The 16477-nt window shown below is 32.7% G+C and overlaps 1 protein-coding gene across 1 annotated transcript; it reads right to left on the bottom strand.

The window, feature by feature from the left end:
• Positions 1–267: 267 nt before the first annotated feature.
• On the bottom strand, positions 268–1780 carry LOC106754211 (probable O-methyltransferase 3). The gene is made up of 2 exons (XM_014636212.2): positions 966–1780; positions 268–883 (listed from the first exon to the last, which is right to left on the bottom strand). Exons 1-2 carry the CDS (start codon positions 1734–1736, stop codon positions 596–598), a joined length of 1059 nt encoding a protein of 352 aa, XP_014491698.1. The 5' UTR covers positions 1737–1780; the 3' UTR covers positions 268–595.
• Between the last annotated feature and the right edge of the window lie 14697 nt (positions 1781–16477).

Here is a 16477-nt window from a genome sequence, read left to right as displayed (position 1 = left end):
CTGGTATAGTCATGTAACGAAAGAAAAGTGTCTAGGACTAATGATATAGATCATGAGTAAATAAATCATAATTACTTATTGAATATTATCCATCAATTTTGATTGTAGGTGTCGTTCTTTTCGTATATTTGAGATGTCAACTCTATTTTACTTATAAATATTAAGGAAACATTAAATATGGAAATAAAATACTAATATTAATAGAAAAACATAAATATTAAAGAAATCAGTTTACATCAAAATAACACTAAGATCCAATCAAACAATACAATTATTTGAGATACCAACTCTATTGTACTGATAAGTACTGGTATAGTGGTGTGAACAATACAATTATTTGAGATGCCAACTCTATTGTACTGATAAGTACAGGTACAGTAGTGTGAACACAAACAAGAAATAAAAGGTAGAAGACGAATGATATAGAAAGGAAAAGGAGAGATACATATAGAGTTAAAAAATAAATTAGAAAAAGAATTTCATTGAATCCCTTCCATGACGCAATGAAAGGGCCTTTATTGATGAAGTGGTGCTCAAATGCAAGTGGAGTTATATAATAATATGCCACACAGTACAGTCCATAAGAAGTTAAGTGTTAGGGATAAATCTCGATGAGAGACCTCAAACCCACCACTGGAGTTATCTTGTAGTCAGTGAAACCAGCAGAAAAAATTATCTTAGCCCATTCTTCCTCGGTCCTCTCTTTTCCAGGATACAACACCATAACAACCATATCAGCCATGAGCTGTGTTTCAATTGATTCATAATCAAGCTTTTCACTCTCCACCACTATGTCTATCGCAATCACCTTCTTCTTTACTCCCTCCTTACATTTCTTCAGTATTCTCACACACTGCTCGTCATTCCAGTCATGCAATATCCACTGCATCATCAATATAAACTCAATCAGTGGCCAATTTCCAAAACAAAAACAATTTAATAATCAACTTTGAAGAAAATTTTACCTTCAATAGAACGGCATCTGCAGGAGGAACTGACTCAAACATGTCCCCTCCAACAAATTTTAAGTTGTCAGCTCCTTGTAAGTCGGCAACAACATGTGGGAGATCAAAGACGGTGCAGTGTATGTGAGGGAATGATTTGGCAATTGCCTTTGCCATGGTACCTGTGCCACCCCCAACATCAACAACTGACTCCAACCCCTTGAACACTCCTCCACACCTCTCAATCACCACATTGCCAACCAATTCAGCGTCACTTGCCATCGCATCATTGAAAAGATTATTCAGTTTTGGATCACGCCCAGCGTAGTCCCAGATTTTCATCCCATGTGCTGTTTGGAATGGCGAGGGATCATCATTCCTGAACCATGTAGCCAATTCATGCCAGGGCTTTGTCAAAATTGGATCAAGCATGGCATGCAAGAAAGGTGTCATACTCAAGGGGTTGTCCTTAAGTAGCAGAGTGCATGCATCAGTCAACACATAACCCACTTCAAGTTCATTCTCATTCACCTTGACTTCAGAGAAGAAGCCTGAATGGGTCAAGATTCGCATCAACCGGTAGATGCAGTTGGCTTTGGAAGGATGGAGTGATACTGAAGCAGTGAGTTGTGAGAGTGGCATGGGTTCACCATGCTTGTGTATGATGTCAGGTATGTCCAAATCAATTGCACATTTGAGGGACATGGAATTTATGAAGCTGAAAATGTGATTCCAAACACGGGTTTGAGCTCCAAGTAGTTTTGAGATACCCTCTTCACTCTTGCACTCCATAGTTTTTCTTCCGTGACTAGTCAATGTATATGGATATGTTGTTTCACTTTGATGAAACCTTAAATTAGTTTTGCTCTATTTATAAGGCAAACTGCATTCCATCTACCAACATCCTCAATAGTCTTAGCATAAATTTAAATTTTAAAGATTTATTAATAATTTCTTTTGAATCTTATTTTATTAGTTTAAGTTTAATAATATTGAGATTGATTTTAATAAAGACAAATTAGAGATGGGTAGTTTTTATTTTCTATTTATTTAGATATAGTATTATTTTATTTTGTTGATATAAAATAGAAGTAGATTAAGTAGTTGCTTTTATTTTGAATAAGTTGATATTTTATTTTTAATTTTATTATTTGTACTTAATTCAAAATCATATTTTCACTTATTTAAAAGATGTCAAAATTTAATGAAAATTACCATAGTGAATTGAAGAGTATTTTGATAGTATGTGCTTGTTTATTTTTTAACAAGGTAGTATGAGACATTTATGCTCTGAGTACCGAGAGAGAAAAAAGAGGGAAGAGTCAAACACAGTGAGTGTTTTGTGAGAGATGGCAAAAGTTCTCAACAGAATGAATGTGTCATAATTGATAAGAAAAACCAGTGCCTACAAATGAAGGTGTTATTGAGATCTAGGACATTTGGGATACGGTGGAAGATGGGTTCAATGAACTCAATGAGGACAGAATTCAGACAGTGACACAGATGACTGTGTTCAAGAAATCACGTGCAAAAGATGAGTCAACGCTGTAATTTCTCTACAATGCAATAGATGAGTCGGGATACGAAACAATAACAAATGTCACAACAACAAAGGAAGCTTCGGAGATATTAGAGGTTGCATGTAAAGGTGGCAACTACATCAAAGAAGTCGGAATACAAGCTCTTAGATGGGAATTAGAACCATTAAAAATGGGATCCAAAGAGCAGGTAACCGAGTACATAACTCGAGTGGAGAATGTGGCTAACTAAACTTGGTAGGCATGGAGAACAAGTGCCACCTAACCGGGTTGTGGAAAAAATCTTGAGATCACTCAAAAAAGACTTTACATGTATAATGTGCGCCATCGAAGAATTGAAGGACTTATCAGTTCTAATAGTGGATAAATTTCCTAGCTCATTACAAGTCAACGACAGAAGAAGGAGTTGAGATAATCAAATTGAATCTATCAACAAAGCACTACAAACACAATTTGACTCGAATGAAATTCCAATTACTTAGAGTGGAAAAGGATGAAAACGGTTATTTATATATATATATATATATATATATATATATATATATATATATATATATATATATATATATATATATATATATATATCCGTAGTCTGATTACACCACTTTGGAGTCAATCTTGGTTTCCTAAAGCTATAGCGAATGAATTCAATCTTAATATTTATTTTGTTTAAGAAGATATTGTTGTAGATTTATATGCTTCAAAATTCTTTTCTACGTAGAATATTTAATAAAAGGGTATGAAACAAAATGTAAGACCTACGATCTTATGCAGAAGTCATTAACTCTCTCTCTATATATATTAAATGCTAATCCTATTCAACTTTTGACCAACGCTACACACATTTTCATTGCAAAGTCTCGCTAGAAAAGAAGACGTATTCTTTTATGTTACGTAAAGTGCCTATATAATTTTTTATGGATGAATTATTATAAAGATTGGTTTACGTACGATGCAATAGTGTATCACATACTCTTGTCATCATCAAATAGTATCCATTTGTTCCTTCTGAATTAAAAACTCCAAAGAAATTCTTACTTAAATTTTCATCTTTGTTGTGAAGCTTATTTTGTTTATACTAATCGATTTATAGTTAAATTTTCCTAAAAGTCTTACTAACTATTTCAAAGACAGTATGTTTTTGTGGATTTATGATAAATATTTTAATGAGTGATCATATTTTGACATGCCAAAATTATATTCATTTCACACTAAAAAAATAATATTTTCATTATATTAATATTATTTTTTAATTTAAAAGTGAAATATACATTATTATATTATTAAAAGAAGTGTAAAATGTATTTTTACGGAAGTTTCAAATATTTTTTTCTATTTTTATATTACCTCAGCGTTTCTATGCCATACGCCTTACAATAATATATTTGTTCAATGTATTACATTTTCCACTTTTTCTTTAATTTCATAATGTTATTTTAAATTTTATTAAGAAATACAACACATGTTTTGTGATTGCACCATTGTAGTGAAAAGACGTCCATGGTAACTCAAAATTAAGAAGACAAAACATCACTTTAAGGGCTAAAACTAACTTTTTCATCTTACTACATTAAATTCATCACAAAATGTGATGGACTACGTGACATTATTGTTAATTTTGTGATAGGTTTTCTAATAAATTAATTTGTCGAGAAAATTATAGTCAAAATCTTTATAAAACAAATTAATAATGTTTTAGCAGTAGATATTTGTAATAATTATTTCTTGTCATTGAAAAGTCTGTTCTATAAATTGTCTCCTAGATTCTGATATTCATTAATGTATTTTATAGTTGAATTACACTTTCACATTAACGAAAGAAGTTGAGGATTTAGTGGAATAGAAAAAAAAAAGTCTAATTTGAATATTCATAATCAATGCCTAAATTTTATTGCAAAACATGCTCTAATTCACTAATCTAATATAACTAATAATAAAACCTTACAGCAAAAACAATCTTATCCTACAGTTACTCTTTGAGAACCCCTCAAGTCCAAAGAACTTCACGCTCTTTTTCCTGGCAGTCTCACAGGAAACAACATTATCCAAGATTGCTAGAAACAAAATGATCAGTCAAAAGTACACCTTTATAGCGCAATAGTTGATCAGCAATGAAAACCCAAAAGTTGTTCTTCAAGAAACCTTCAAGAATAACAACTTTTATGTATCTTGTTTCTTGGAGTGTCTCAGCACACCTGCATCATTTTTCTCACTTCACAAATATCAGATATGAAAGTTTAGAATGATCAAAAATTCTAAGTGCAATGTACAATGCTTCAATTTATAGTTTTCTCATAACAGACGCAGTTTAATCGATTACTATAATAATGTAATCAGTTACATAAGTAACATAGTTACACATGAAAAACATTCAAACGGATTTAACAAATTAAGCATATAATGTAATTGATTTAATATTTCATGTAAGTCAAAACACATTAAAATATGACTGTTGAAACAGTTAAGACTTATCAACTAACTATTTTCCAATTATAACAAACTTAATTGATTACATAAAATGTGTAATCGGTTAAGTACAACACTTAATCATTTTGAAAACATTTTCAACACAAAACTCATCACAGCACAATCCAGGAAGATGTATTGCAAAGGCACGAGTTTTAATCGATTATCCACTTAATGTAATATGTTAAAACTTGTAGCTTGCACCAATTTAAGCAAATGGTTATCTGATGATCTTAATTGATTACATAACTTCTGTAATCGATACTTCATATAGATAATACATTGTGCAAATGATTTTCACATATCAAAATATGAGTATGCATACAACATATGTAAACACATATATAACCACAGTAAGTATGCATATCAACCAAATCATACACAATATATAGCAGTCATGGAACCATATGTATTGTCAACATCAAAAGCAATTACATGTGTTGTCATCATCAAATATAAAAACCATATGAGGAGTTGGGTTTAACATTCACATTGCTCCCCTTATCAACATTCTCCCCCGTTTTTTGATGATGCACAACCATGATGTGTTGATGTGTAAAACATAGCAAAACACAACCATGATGCACAATCAGAGATATCAATATTTCTACAAATCTCTCCCCCTTTGGGCATTAGCAAAAAAGGAATTTAGAATTTCTATAATATCTCCCCTTATCAATATGTAGTATTTCCAAATTATTTCAAATACACAGTGTAGTATCAAAGCATCAGATGGATATGTATCAGAGCATCTATAACAAAAACTAGTTTCAAGCGTATATCATATGAAATGACAGATATCATAGTAATTCAGATAGTGCTTGAAGCCAATACATTTGACTGTTACAATGAGATTCACAACAGATAAGAAACAATGAGATTTAGAATGAATGAACACATGTGAGATCAGTATGAATATGATAGAATAAATGATTTAACAGTATAGAGACTCAAACCACATTCGCAAAACATAATCGATTATACAACATCTACAATCGATTAAATTTTGCAGGGTACAGAAAAATCCATTTCATACCAGTTATCAAGTTTGTGATCAGTATCACACTTGCATAAAACTTTCTTCTTAACTTTGTTGAGGGTTAGCCCAGATACAAAGCATAATTATGAAACAAACAGAATCATAAACTAAGTATGAATATGCAAAAGAAATATTTATCAGTGAATGGTACAGTTTTGCACTCACACAACACATACAACAGATTCATTCAATCAGATTCATTCAACCAACCAATTTGTTAACTCACAGATTGTACTTCCAAAAATATATATATTTCATTTCATTTGGAAAAAGCAAAAGTACAACAATAAAGAGCTAAACAACCATTTTTATTTTACATTCATAAGAAAAACATAAAAGATATTCACTAAGAATATTCAAAACAAAAAACACTAGGTGTTTTAAACTCCTATTATAAGTTAGATTCATCCATAAAATCCTCTTCATTTGAGTCTTCATCATCATCAGACTCTTCTTTTGAAGAAGAACTATCTATATAGTTCTCAATGAGCTCATCCACTTTATTTTTGATTCAGAACACAGACTTCTCCAACTTCAAAATCCTTTTAGAAGTCCTTTTGAACTGGTCCATAACATATCTTTGAAATTTGGACTTGGAAGTGAAAGAAAAAGAGTTTTCTCCAAAGTTAGAAGATTCAGTTATACTTCTAACTAGAGTTTGAACATCTCTAAACACCCAGCCATCAACAGTTTTCTTCAGTCCAGTGCATGTCAAAATTGCTTTAATCGATTGCATAAAATAGCTTTAATCAATTACCCTATATGTATGTGTGCAATTTCATAATTTCATTGTTACACTCATATCATTGCATATTCATACTTTAACTGTGATGATTATTGTACTGCATTGAAACTAAATTGTTTGATCTAGTTAAGCGTGAAGGGTTATGCAAGAATACAATTTGCTGACTGAGCTAAAACGGAAAATCAACAACACTCTGCAGCAGAAATCGGTTAAGATGAAGTTCTAATCGATTGGTTTTCATCATTGGGTTTGAAGTGTTTATATTTCTGATATTTGTTACTTCAAATCATGGATTATTAACTATTGCATGTTTATTCAGTTTATATCTCTTTATGTTTAATCCGTTGTGAATATAATTTGAGATTATAAATGATTAAACTGTTGTGATGATTCAACATGTATCAATACTGCTCTGATATTACTGTTATAACATTTCTCTGATACATTGCTTGAATGTGCTTGAGTGTGTCATAGTGGTTGCAGCGGAATGGTTAGTGTGGAATAACAAACCAAGAGGGGTTTTAATACAAATGTGTGCCTTTCAATTTCTACTCAATTAAACTTACTAAGAAAATAATAATAACAAATGACAAGAGTAAGGTTCAGAGAAATTTGCACAATCACAAAACAAGTTCTGATCTTACCTTGCACAATCACAAAACAAGTTCTTCTCTTGGTTCTGATCTTACCAATCAGTCGCCTATCTCAAAATAAGATAAATAGTTCACTAATTACAAGACAATTACAAATTACAATCACAAAGAAACAATTTGTAATAGTTTAGAAAACACCTATCTTGATACCACAAGATATGAACATACACCTCCTTTGAGTCTTCACAAAGGATGAAACACTTCCTCCGAATACTTCACAAAGGATGAACCTGCACCTCCTTTGAGTCTTCACAAAGGATGAAACACTTCCTACGAATACTTCACGAATGATGACTTCCTCTTTCCAAACACCTCCTTAGATGCACCAAGGATGAATCGGCTATTCCTCTGTCTCCGTAATAGCACTTCATCAGTTCCACATACAAGAGTTTCTCAAGACGAATAAAGAACACACAAGTCTCAATGATTTCTGAGTACTAGAGCACAAGGAAAGAGTTGTTGTTGATGGAAAAAAAGAGTCTACTTATAGACTCAAGCAAATACTTTTTCGTTCTTCGTTTCCAGCCATTTGACGCTTTTAATCGATTAATATTATTGTTAATCGATTAAAATGAGTACAACGGCTAGTTTTAACGACTAGAAAACTCCAATGGTCACCTTTAATTGATTAAAAGATATTTTAATCGATTAGCTAATAGATTAAAATGTATTTTAATCTATTAAAACAGAGAAAGTTTGAGTTTTCAGCTTTTACTCGTTTTAATCGGTTACTGTATTGCATTAACATGTATCAATTCTGCTCAGATATTACTACTGTAACATTTCACTGATATATTGCTTGAATGTTCCTGAGTGATACATACTCTGATATATCTATATTATGTATCTGTGTTTAATGATTAAATATTCATAATGAGGGGGGAGTTTTGTACATTGTTTAATGATTCACATGTTTCTAAAAGGGGGAGAAATTTTTAAATCATGAGAAGATTATTTACAGGGGGAGCATCATGTGAATTCTGTTATACTCTTGGATGCATCTCTACTTGTTTTGTTATCTTTATTTCAATTACAGTTACATAATACTCTTTTTGCTAATGCCCAAAGGGGGAGAATATCTGATGTAATTGAACTGTGATTTCTTAGATGATTAAATTGTGTTTAATTGAGGACTGTACAAACATGGTTTTACTAATTATGGTTGTGCATCATAAAAAAAGGGGGAGATTGTTGATAGCGGGAGCACAGGATTAGCTTAACCTACAATCTCTGTGATATCTGTGTTTTTGATAATGACAACACATAGTTAATAAAAACACATGTGTATGTACTATGTTACATGTTTCTTGCTTATATGCTCTTTGTGTTATATTTGTATAAGCATAACTACGAACATATTATGTTGACTATTGCATACTACTGTGTTTAAAATGTGATTTTATCTGTGTATGCATAATATGAGTGTTTGAAAATGAAAACCCACCAACATCAAGCTTCAGTTGACTGAACTTTTAACTTTGGCAAAACAACAAGTTTTAAGTCAATTACGTTAGTGGTGAAATCGATTAAAACTCGTGTGTTTGCACAAATAATTTTCAAGCGTGCTGTGATGAATTTTTGAGAAGAAAAGTTTTAAAAAATATGCTAAGTGTTAGTACTTAATTAATTGCATGCATTTTGTATTTGATTAAGTTAGTTAATGATTTGAAAATTGTTTCAATGCTTGACATAACTGTCACAATGATCATATTTTTAAATATGTTGACCAAGCATTTATTGCAAATCAATTACATTAATTGTGCTTTTAATTAATGCTTTGACTGTTATTATTCTATTATAACTATGAAATGTATTCGACTAGATTGATAACGTAATCAATTAAAACGCGTCTGATTTGAGTTATATTATATATTGACGCGTGATTTGAATTATGTAAGAAAGTTTGTGATTTACACTTTCATATCTGTTTCAGATTAAAGAGTTGAGTTTTACATAAGAGAGAAAAGCTCCACGAACCAAGAATTTTCATGGTGATCAAAGTCTTGAAGGTTTCTTGTGAAGCAAGATTGTCTAATTCATAACATCTGGTTGATCAGGAGGTGTTGCAATCGTTGAGAGTTGTTGTTTCCATGTGGTATATATAGGAAGAAGAACGTGGTTCTTGACTTTGAGGGTGATTTCAAAGGGGTTGACTGTAGGAGATGATTGTTCTTGTTGCGAGTCTGTTTTTGTATTGCCTATATTAGATTAGCGAGTTAAGGAGGTGATTTACATTTTGACGTGAGGTCGTTGTAAAGCCCTTGGTGTAAAAACTTAGATCTTTATAGTGCATTGGCTTTCATCTTGGGCTGAGTGGAAGCACACTGGACGTAGGCATATTGGATGAACTAGTATAAAACAAAACATTTGAATTTTCTTATCCCTTCTCTTTGCATTAAATCGATTATACTATGATTAAATTCGAATACGCTTATTGTTACATTGCATACTTGTTTTACTTGTGATTCAAGAAAAGTTCAAAGACTTACTGTTTGGCGAAAAAGATTTTAAGAGCAATGATTTTTATACATCACATATTCACCCCCCCTCCCCCCACTCTTGATCTGAGAAACTAAGCACATCTTTTTTAACAATTGTCATATTCATTTTAGTCAAATCTTTAGACTCGGATATAGTAGTTACCATAGGTTGCCAGCTTCTGTTCAGGCTTTTCAAGATTTTGATATTACTTTCTTCCTTCTCAAATGCCTTGACGAGACCCATCAAATGGTTGTGTGAATCTTTTCTGCACATCATAGATGATTTCTCTGGCTTTCATCCTGAATATTTTGTACTCTTGTACCAAAGAATTCTTTCTAGAATGCTTTACTTCATCTGTTCCCTCATGTGTGATTTCAACAACCTCCCACATTTCCTTTGTTTTCTTACATTGAGAGACCTTGAAAAACTCATCCATTATGAGAGCAGAGGCAATTGCATTACGAGCTTTTACATCATACTGTGCTCTAGGTTTTCGTCTCGAGTCCACTCAGAAAAGTTTTTCAAAACAGTTTTTCCATTTATAACATAAGTGGGTTCAAATGGACCATTGAGTGTTGCATCCCATACACCCTTAACTACTGATTCAAGAAAAATTTGCTTTCTTATTTTCTAGAAAGCACAGTTTTCACCAGCAAATAGAGGTGGTCTATTTATTGATGCACCTTCACCAAATGTTTGAGAAACAAAAGTCATTTTCAGGATCGAATAATTAATTAGACAAAAAGGTCAATCGATTTGTGTTTCAAATATGTTTTGAAAACCAGCTCTGGTGCCAATTGTTAGAAAAGATGTGCATTGTTTCTCACACCAAGAGAGGAGACGTGAATTGGTGTTGTATAAAAATGATCGCTTTTGAAATTTTTTTCGCAAAACATTAAGTCTTTAAACTTTTCTTGAATCCAAGTAAAAATGTATGTAATGTAACATTCTGTGTATTCGAATGCAAACAAAGTATAATCGATTTAATGTAGAGAGATAGGGAGAAGAAAATTCAAACTCTGAGGTTTATACTGGTTCGACCAATTTGCCTACATCTAGTGTCCTTCCACTTAACCCGAGATTGGAAGCCAATGCACTATAAATATCTGAGGTTTTTACAACAAGGGCTTTACAAAGACAACACTATCAAAATGTAAATCACCTCTCTAACTCACTAATCTAATATAGGAAAATACAAAAATGACTAGCAGCAAGAACAATCCTCTCCTACAGTCACCCCCTTGAGAACCTTCTCAAAGTCAAGAACCACATTCTTCTTCCTGTATACACCACAAGGAAACCAGTAACACTTGGTGTTTTCAAAAGCTCATGATCAAGCAGTAATCAAGCACCTCTATTGTGCAGAACGATCAGACTTTACGAATCAATCAACCTTGTTTCTCAAGAAACCTTCAAGACTTGTACACAACGGCAAAACTTGTTTCTTGGAGTGTTTCTCTCTTCTGTAAAACTTTAAAGCTTTAATCTAAAAAAAATATGAAAATGTTAAACTTAATTGTCTTACAGAATTTCAAATCATGCATCTATATATAGAGTACGTTAAATATGACGCATTTTAATCGATTATGTTATTAATCTAATCGGTTTCATTTCATAGTTATAATAGATTAACAACAGTCAAAGTAATTAATTAAATGCTCAATTAATGTAATCGGTTTGTCATAAATGTTTGGTCAACATATTTAAAAAAATAACCGTTGAGACAATTATTTCAAGCAATGAAACAATTTTCAAATCTTTAGCAGACTTAATTGAATACATGATCCATGTAATCAATTAAGCTTTAACACTTAGCATATTTTTGAAAACTTTTCTTCTGAAATTCCATTGTAGCACACTTGAAAAATATGTGTGCAAATACACGAGTTTTAATCGATTTAACCATTAACGTAATCGATTTAAAACTTGTTGTTTTCCACAATTTAAAGCTTAAGTTGTTCGATGACCTTAATTGATTAACATACTACTGTAATCGATTAAGTCATGCAGATATGATTGATGCATCTAGTTTTCCCATTTCCAAAAGTCATATTATGCATACACATATATGATTACATTTCAAATACAATAGTATGCAATAGTCAACACAATATGTCTACAATTATGCTTGTACAAATCTCACAGTAAGCATAAGCATATATAACAAATATAACACAGTACATACATATGTGTTTTTTTAACAATGTGTTGTCATCATCAAAAACAAATATTACAGAGATTGTGGGTTCAGCTAACATTATGCTCCTCCTATCAATAATCTCAACAATAGTAAAAGAAGTCAAGGATGTGTTGAATGAGAGATGCAAAATGCTTCAACTGTTAAAGACAAAAAAAAAATTAACATGAAAATAGCATCTAAGAAGGAAAGGTAACTATAAAAGGTCAGCAATGGGTATTGAACCCTGAAAGTAGTAGATTTATGGTAGACAACACTGAAGAAGAAATATCGCACCATATTTATCTCAACAATAAAGCAATAAAATAATATAGAGAATAGATGTAGGTTAAAAGTGAACTGCCAATAACAAAGAATGTAATTTAGAATAAGAAAGGAACAACACGAGCTCAAAAATTGTATCTCACAGATAATATCAGAGCTTTCCCTTTTTCTGTATCTTGTTTTATGGGAGTGAAAGCTTCATTAGTTGCAACCTTCGTCTTTGCCCTGGATTCTTTAGGAATCTCAACAATGAAGTTGAAGATGTCAATACCCGATGGCAATGGAATATCATGCCAAGGAGAAACCTAAATATTTTGCAAATTTCATTTTAGGTACAAGTAACAGAATCATAACAGGTAGCCCACATGACAGAAAACTCATTGTTTAAACTTTACTTCCATTTCTTAGTTGAAAAGCGCAATATCTCATTATATAGTAATTCTTGTTACATAGATACACGATAATTAGCTTCCATCATATTAAGCAAATATAAATCATGATGAATCCTTATAAAACATTACAATTTGACTCCTGGTCAACATTTCTTTCATAAAAGTAGAGGAAATGTAGTAACAATAAGTAAACACATACAGATGTGTGGAACAAAATATCTCATTTAGCTAGTGAAGTATAAGAATATTCAAAACTATTCAACATCAACCAAAAGAAAGACTATCCTAAACAATTTACCAAGCTATTAATCCATAACAGAAAACACAAATATTAAACCAGAGCATGGGTTTGCAATTTTTCGTGAATGGGATCGATGTGGGTCATTAGGATGCGACAACGCTGTTCTTTCTGGTGAGTTCCTCTCTTTCATCATCGATGAAGAGTTCAAAGAATCAAGATGGCATTGGCGGAGGATGGAACTGAGGCAGCAATTGTCGGCAACCTCGTTGGCTAGACTCGCCTCGTTGAGAAGGCGTGGCAACAAAGATAAAGCAGGTTGAGGAAGTTCAGGTTGCAAAACTTTGGAACGATGAACTGGTTCTTAAGGTTTGACGTTTTGATCTAGGGCAAAAGTTCTTAGAGTTTTGATTTGGGTCAAAAGTTCTTTTAGATTTTGATTTCGGAGTAGATTCAATGAATGTAAAATGATGGAGGGAAACGAAAAATATTGAAGAAAAGACAAAAGTATAAATCATATAAGATATAATCCTCTCTTAAAAACAATTTAAACCCCTTTACTTTTAGTACTTAAACAATTCACTGAAACCTTTTAAATCATACTAATTTTCCGAAGTATTTTAAAACCTCTTCGTCTAGTTTTTTCGTAGTTGAAGGATCAATTTACATTTCCTTTTGGTTGTGGAAGGAACTAAATTTTTGTTAGGAGATGGATTGTAACAAATTGAACAATAACTACATAGCTAGGAAATACATGAAAAGGTCTAAGCTGGTAATGCTATAATTTAGCCGTTAGTATAACCTTCAAATCTAATGGAAAAGTGATGAACTTCATATTTGTGTCACTATTTTATATTACAAATAGTGTGAATTTGTTTTTGTCTAATTTGAAATTTGATTAGGATTTTCTTTTTCAAATGACATTCAGATTGATGCCTCATTGGACCAAGGAGTTGTAGTTGTAAGAAGAATTGTGCTCAGATGTTTTGACCAACATGAAAATTACGATAAACTCGACTACTTAAAAGAGAAAAAAGGTAAAATTGAATTCTTAGTGTTACATGCATGTGTGTTTTAAATCAACATGATTCACCTTGAGCCCTTTATATGTGTTATAAATCAGGGGATTATTCTTGGGGAGGAAATACTCTCTGCCTAAAAGTTGAGTAGAAAAGAACAATTATTGCAAGTTTCTAATTGCTTGAGTGACAGGTTCAATATATGGCTTGTAAGATCAACATGGAAACATAATATCTGTTAATTCAACTAACTTGTTGAACGTAAGCTAGAAATAATTCATGCACAAAAGGTTTATCAATGAAGTTCAACTTTCCACTTCTTATTGCGTTAGTTAATTACTAGAGATAATATGTTGCATTTATGTTTTATTTTCTTTTTACAAGAATTTGTTCCCCTTTTCCTTAGGTGTAGGTCATGAAATTTAGGGATTCTTTTTCCTGAAAGAAAATCCTAACATATGGTTACATGTTCGAGCTTACAAAATGAGTAAAAGTAAGGGAAATGTTGTTAATCTATATGATGTTGTTTCTGAGTATGGTGCAGATTCTCTTTTATTATATGAAATGTTCATGGGACCATTCTCTTTGATTATGGAAAATGTTTTTTTTTACACTTCACTTAATCGTCAATCCCTTAAAAGTTTTTATTTTTGAAAGGGAAAATGTTTTGTTAACACCTTTTCTTTGACACAATTTTGACACAAGCCACATGGCGTCTGTGGATTGGCCCGTTTGAGTGAAGAAACGAAACTCTTTTTAAATGTTTCGGAGGGTAAATTTGGAAAACCGAAGATATAAAATTTAATTTTGGCAGTTTCATTTTCATTCTTCATTCACTTTGCCTTCGGTCTGTCTCCTCCTTTCTCCATTCGCTTCACCTTGCACATTGCTTCCTAACGCGTCATCTCATCCAAAGGCAAGCAAAAGAGGTCTTTCACAATCATTGTGTATTGGTAAGCTCTCTTTCTCGTTTAGGTGTGTTTGGCGTTGTGGCTCTGTTTCGTTTTGGGTTTGGGTGTCTTTAGCGTTTTCACTCTCTTTCGCACTGTCTCGCTTCTCGAACACTAGTCTATTTTTGTTGTATTTATTGTTTTTGTGTTTTGTGAACCCTAATCCATCGCCATTGATTTATTTGTATGAAATATGTACAGTTGCAATGGCGTCCGGAAACCCAAAGGTAATCGTTTGGTATGGTGTTATATATGTAATCATTTAATGTTTTGTAGTGGCGGGTTCGAATCTCTCTGGATTCATCAACCATTGTTCAAATGAATGGCTTACTGAGAGATGTCCATGTAGATCGAATTGGGATGACACAATTGCGTTTGGGAATTTCATAGTTTCATGTTAAATGTGGGTTGAATGTTTCACGTATTATATTTGACAAAATGTTAAGTAGTAAGATAATGACATATTTAATGGACAGTTAAACACTTGATAATCATATATAAACAACCAATTACAATTTAAGGAACTCAATAACAGTAAAAAAAACACTACTATTCAGCTGTGGTCCCCTACGTTTTCACTGGTGGCTCCTTCAGCTCAACAGGATGTCCAAAAACCATTTTAGACTCGTGCAATCGTTTACAGCCCCCTTGTAAATGATTACAAGGCACATTTTTACACCAGAGATAACAAAACTTCACTTGACTCAAAAATCTCACCATGGGTGGTCCCCTCCTCACTCAAGAAACATCAAATTACAATTAAAAGCACAGTACTTGGGTCAAAACACACTGCTATTCAACTGTGGTCCCAAAACATTAAGTTCAAGGCAATCCTCACTCAAGAAACATCAAATTACAATTAAAAGCATTGGACTTGGGTCAAAACACACTGCTATTCAGTTGTGGTCCCAAAACATTAAGTTCAAGGCACTCCTCACTCAAGAAACATCAAATTACAATTAAAAGCACTAGACTTGGGTCAAAATATAATGTTATTTAGCTGTGGTCCCCAACGTTTTCACTGGTTGCTCCTTCAGTTCAACAGGATGTCCAAAAACCATTTTAGACTCGCGTAATCGTTGACAGCCCCGTTGTAAACGATTACAAGGCACATTTTTACACCAGAGCTAGCAAAACTTCATTTGACTCAGTATTCTCACCATGGGTGGTCCCCTCCTCACTCAAGAAACATCAAATTACAATTAAAAGCACTGGACTTGGGTCAAAACACATTGCTATTCAGTTGTGGTCCCAAAACATTAAGTTCAAGGCACTCCTCACTCAAGAAACATCAAATTACAATTAAAAGCACTGAACTTGGGTCAAAACACGTTGTGGTCTACGTTTTCACTGGTGGCTCCTTCAGTTCAACAGGATGTCCAAAAACCATTTTAGACTCGCGTAATCGTTTACAGCCCCCTTGTAAACGATTACAAGGCACATTTTTATACCACAGATAGCAAAACTTCACTTGACTCAATAATCTTGCCATTTCGAACACCCACGAACTGCGAACACCCACACCCACAACAGGAACCAACTACGAACACC

The sequence above is a fragment of the Vigna radiata genome, chromosome 2 (assembly GCF_000741045.1).
Source record: "Vigna radiata var. radiata cultivar VC1973A chromosome 2, Vradiata_ver6, whole genome shotgun sequence".
Classification (NCBI taxonomy): Eukaryota; Viridiplantae; Streptophyta; class Magnoliopsida; order Fabales; family Fabaceae; genus Vigna; species Vigna radiata.
Note: the sequence above shows the minus strand (reverse complement) of the source record. Positions and strands in the feature narration are given on the sequence as shown.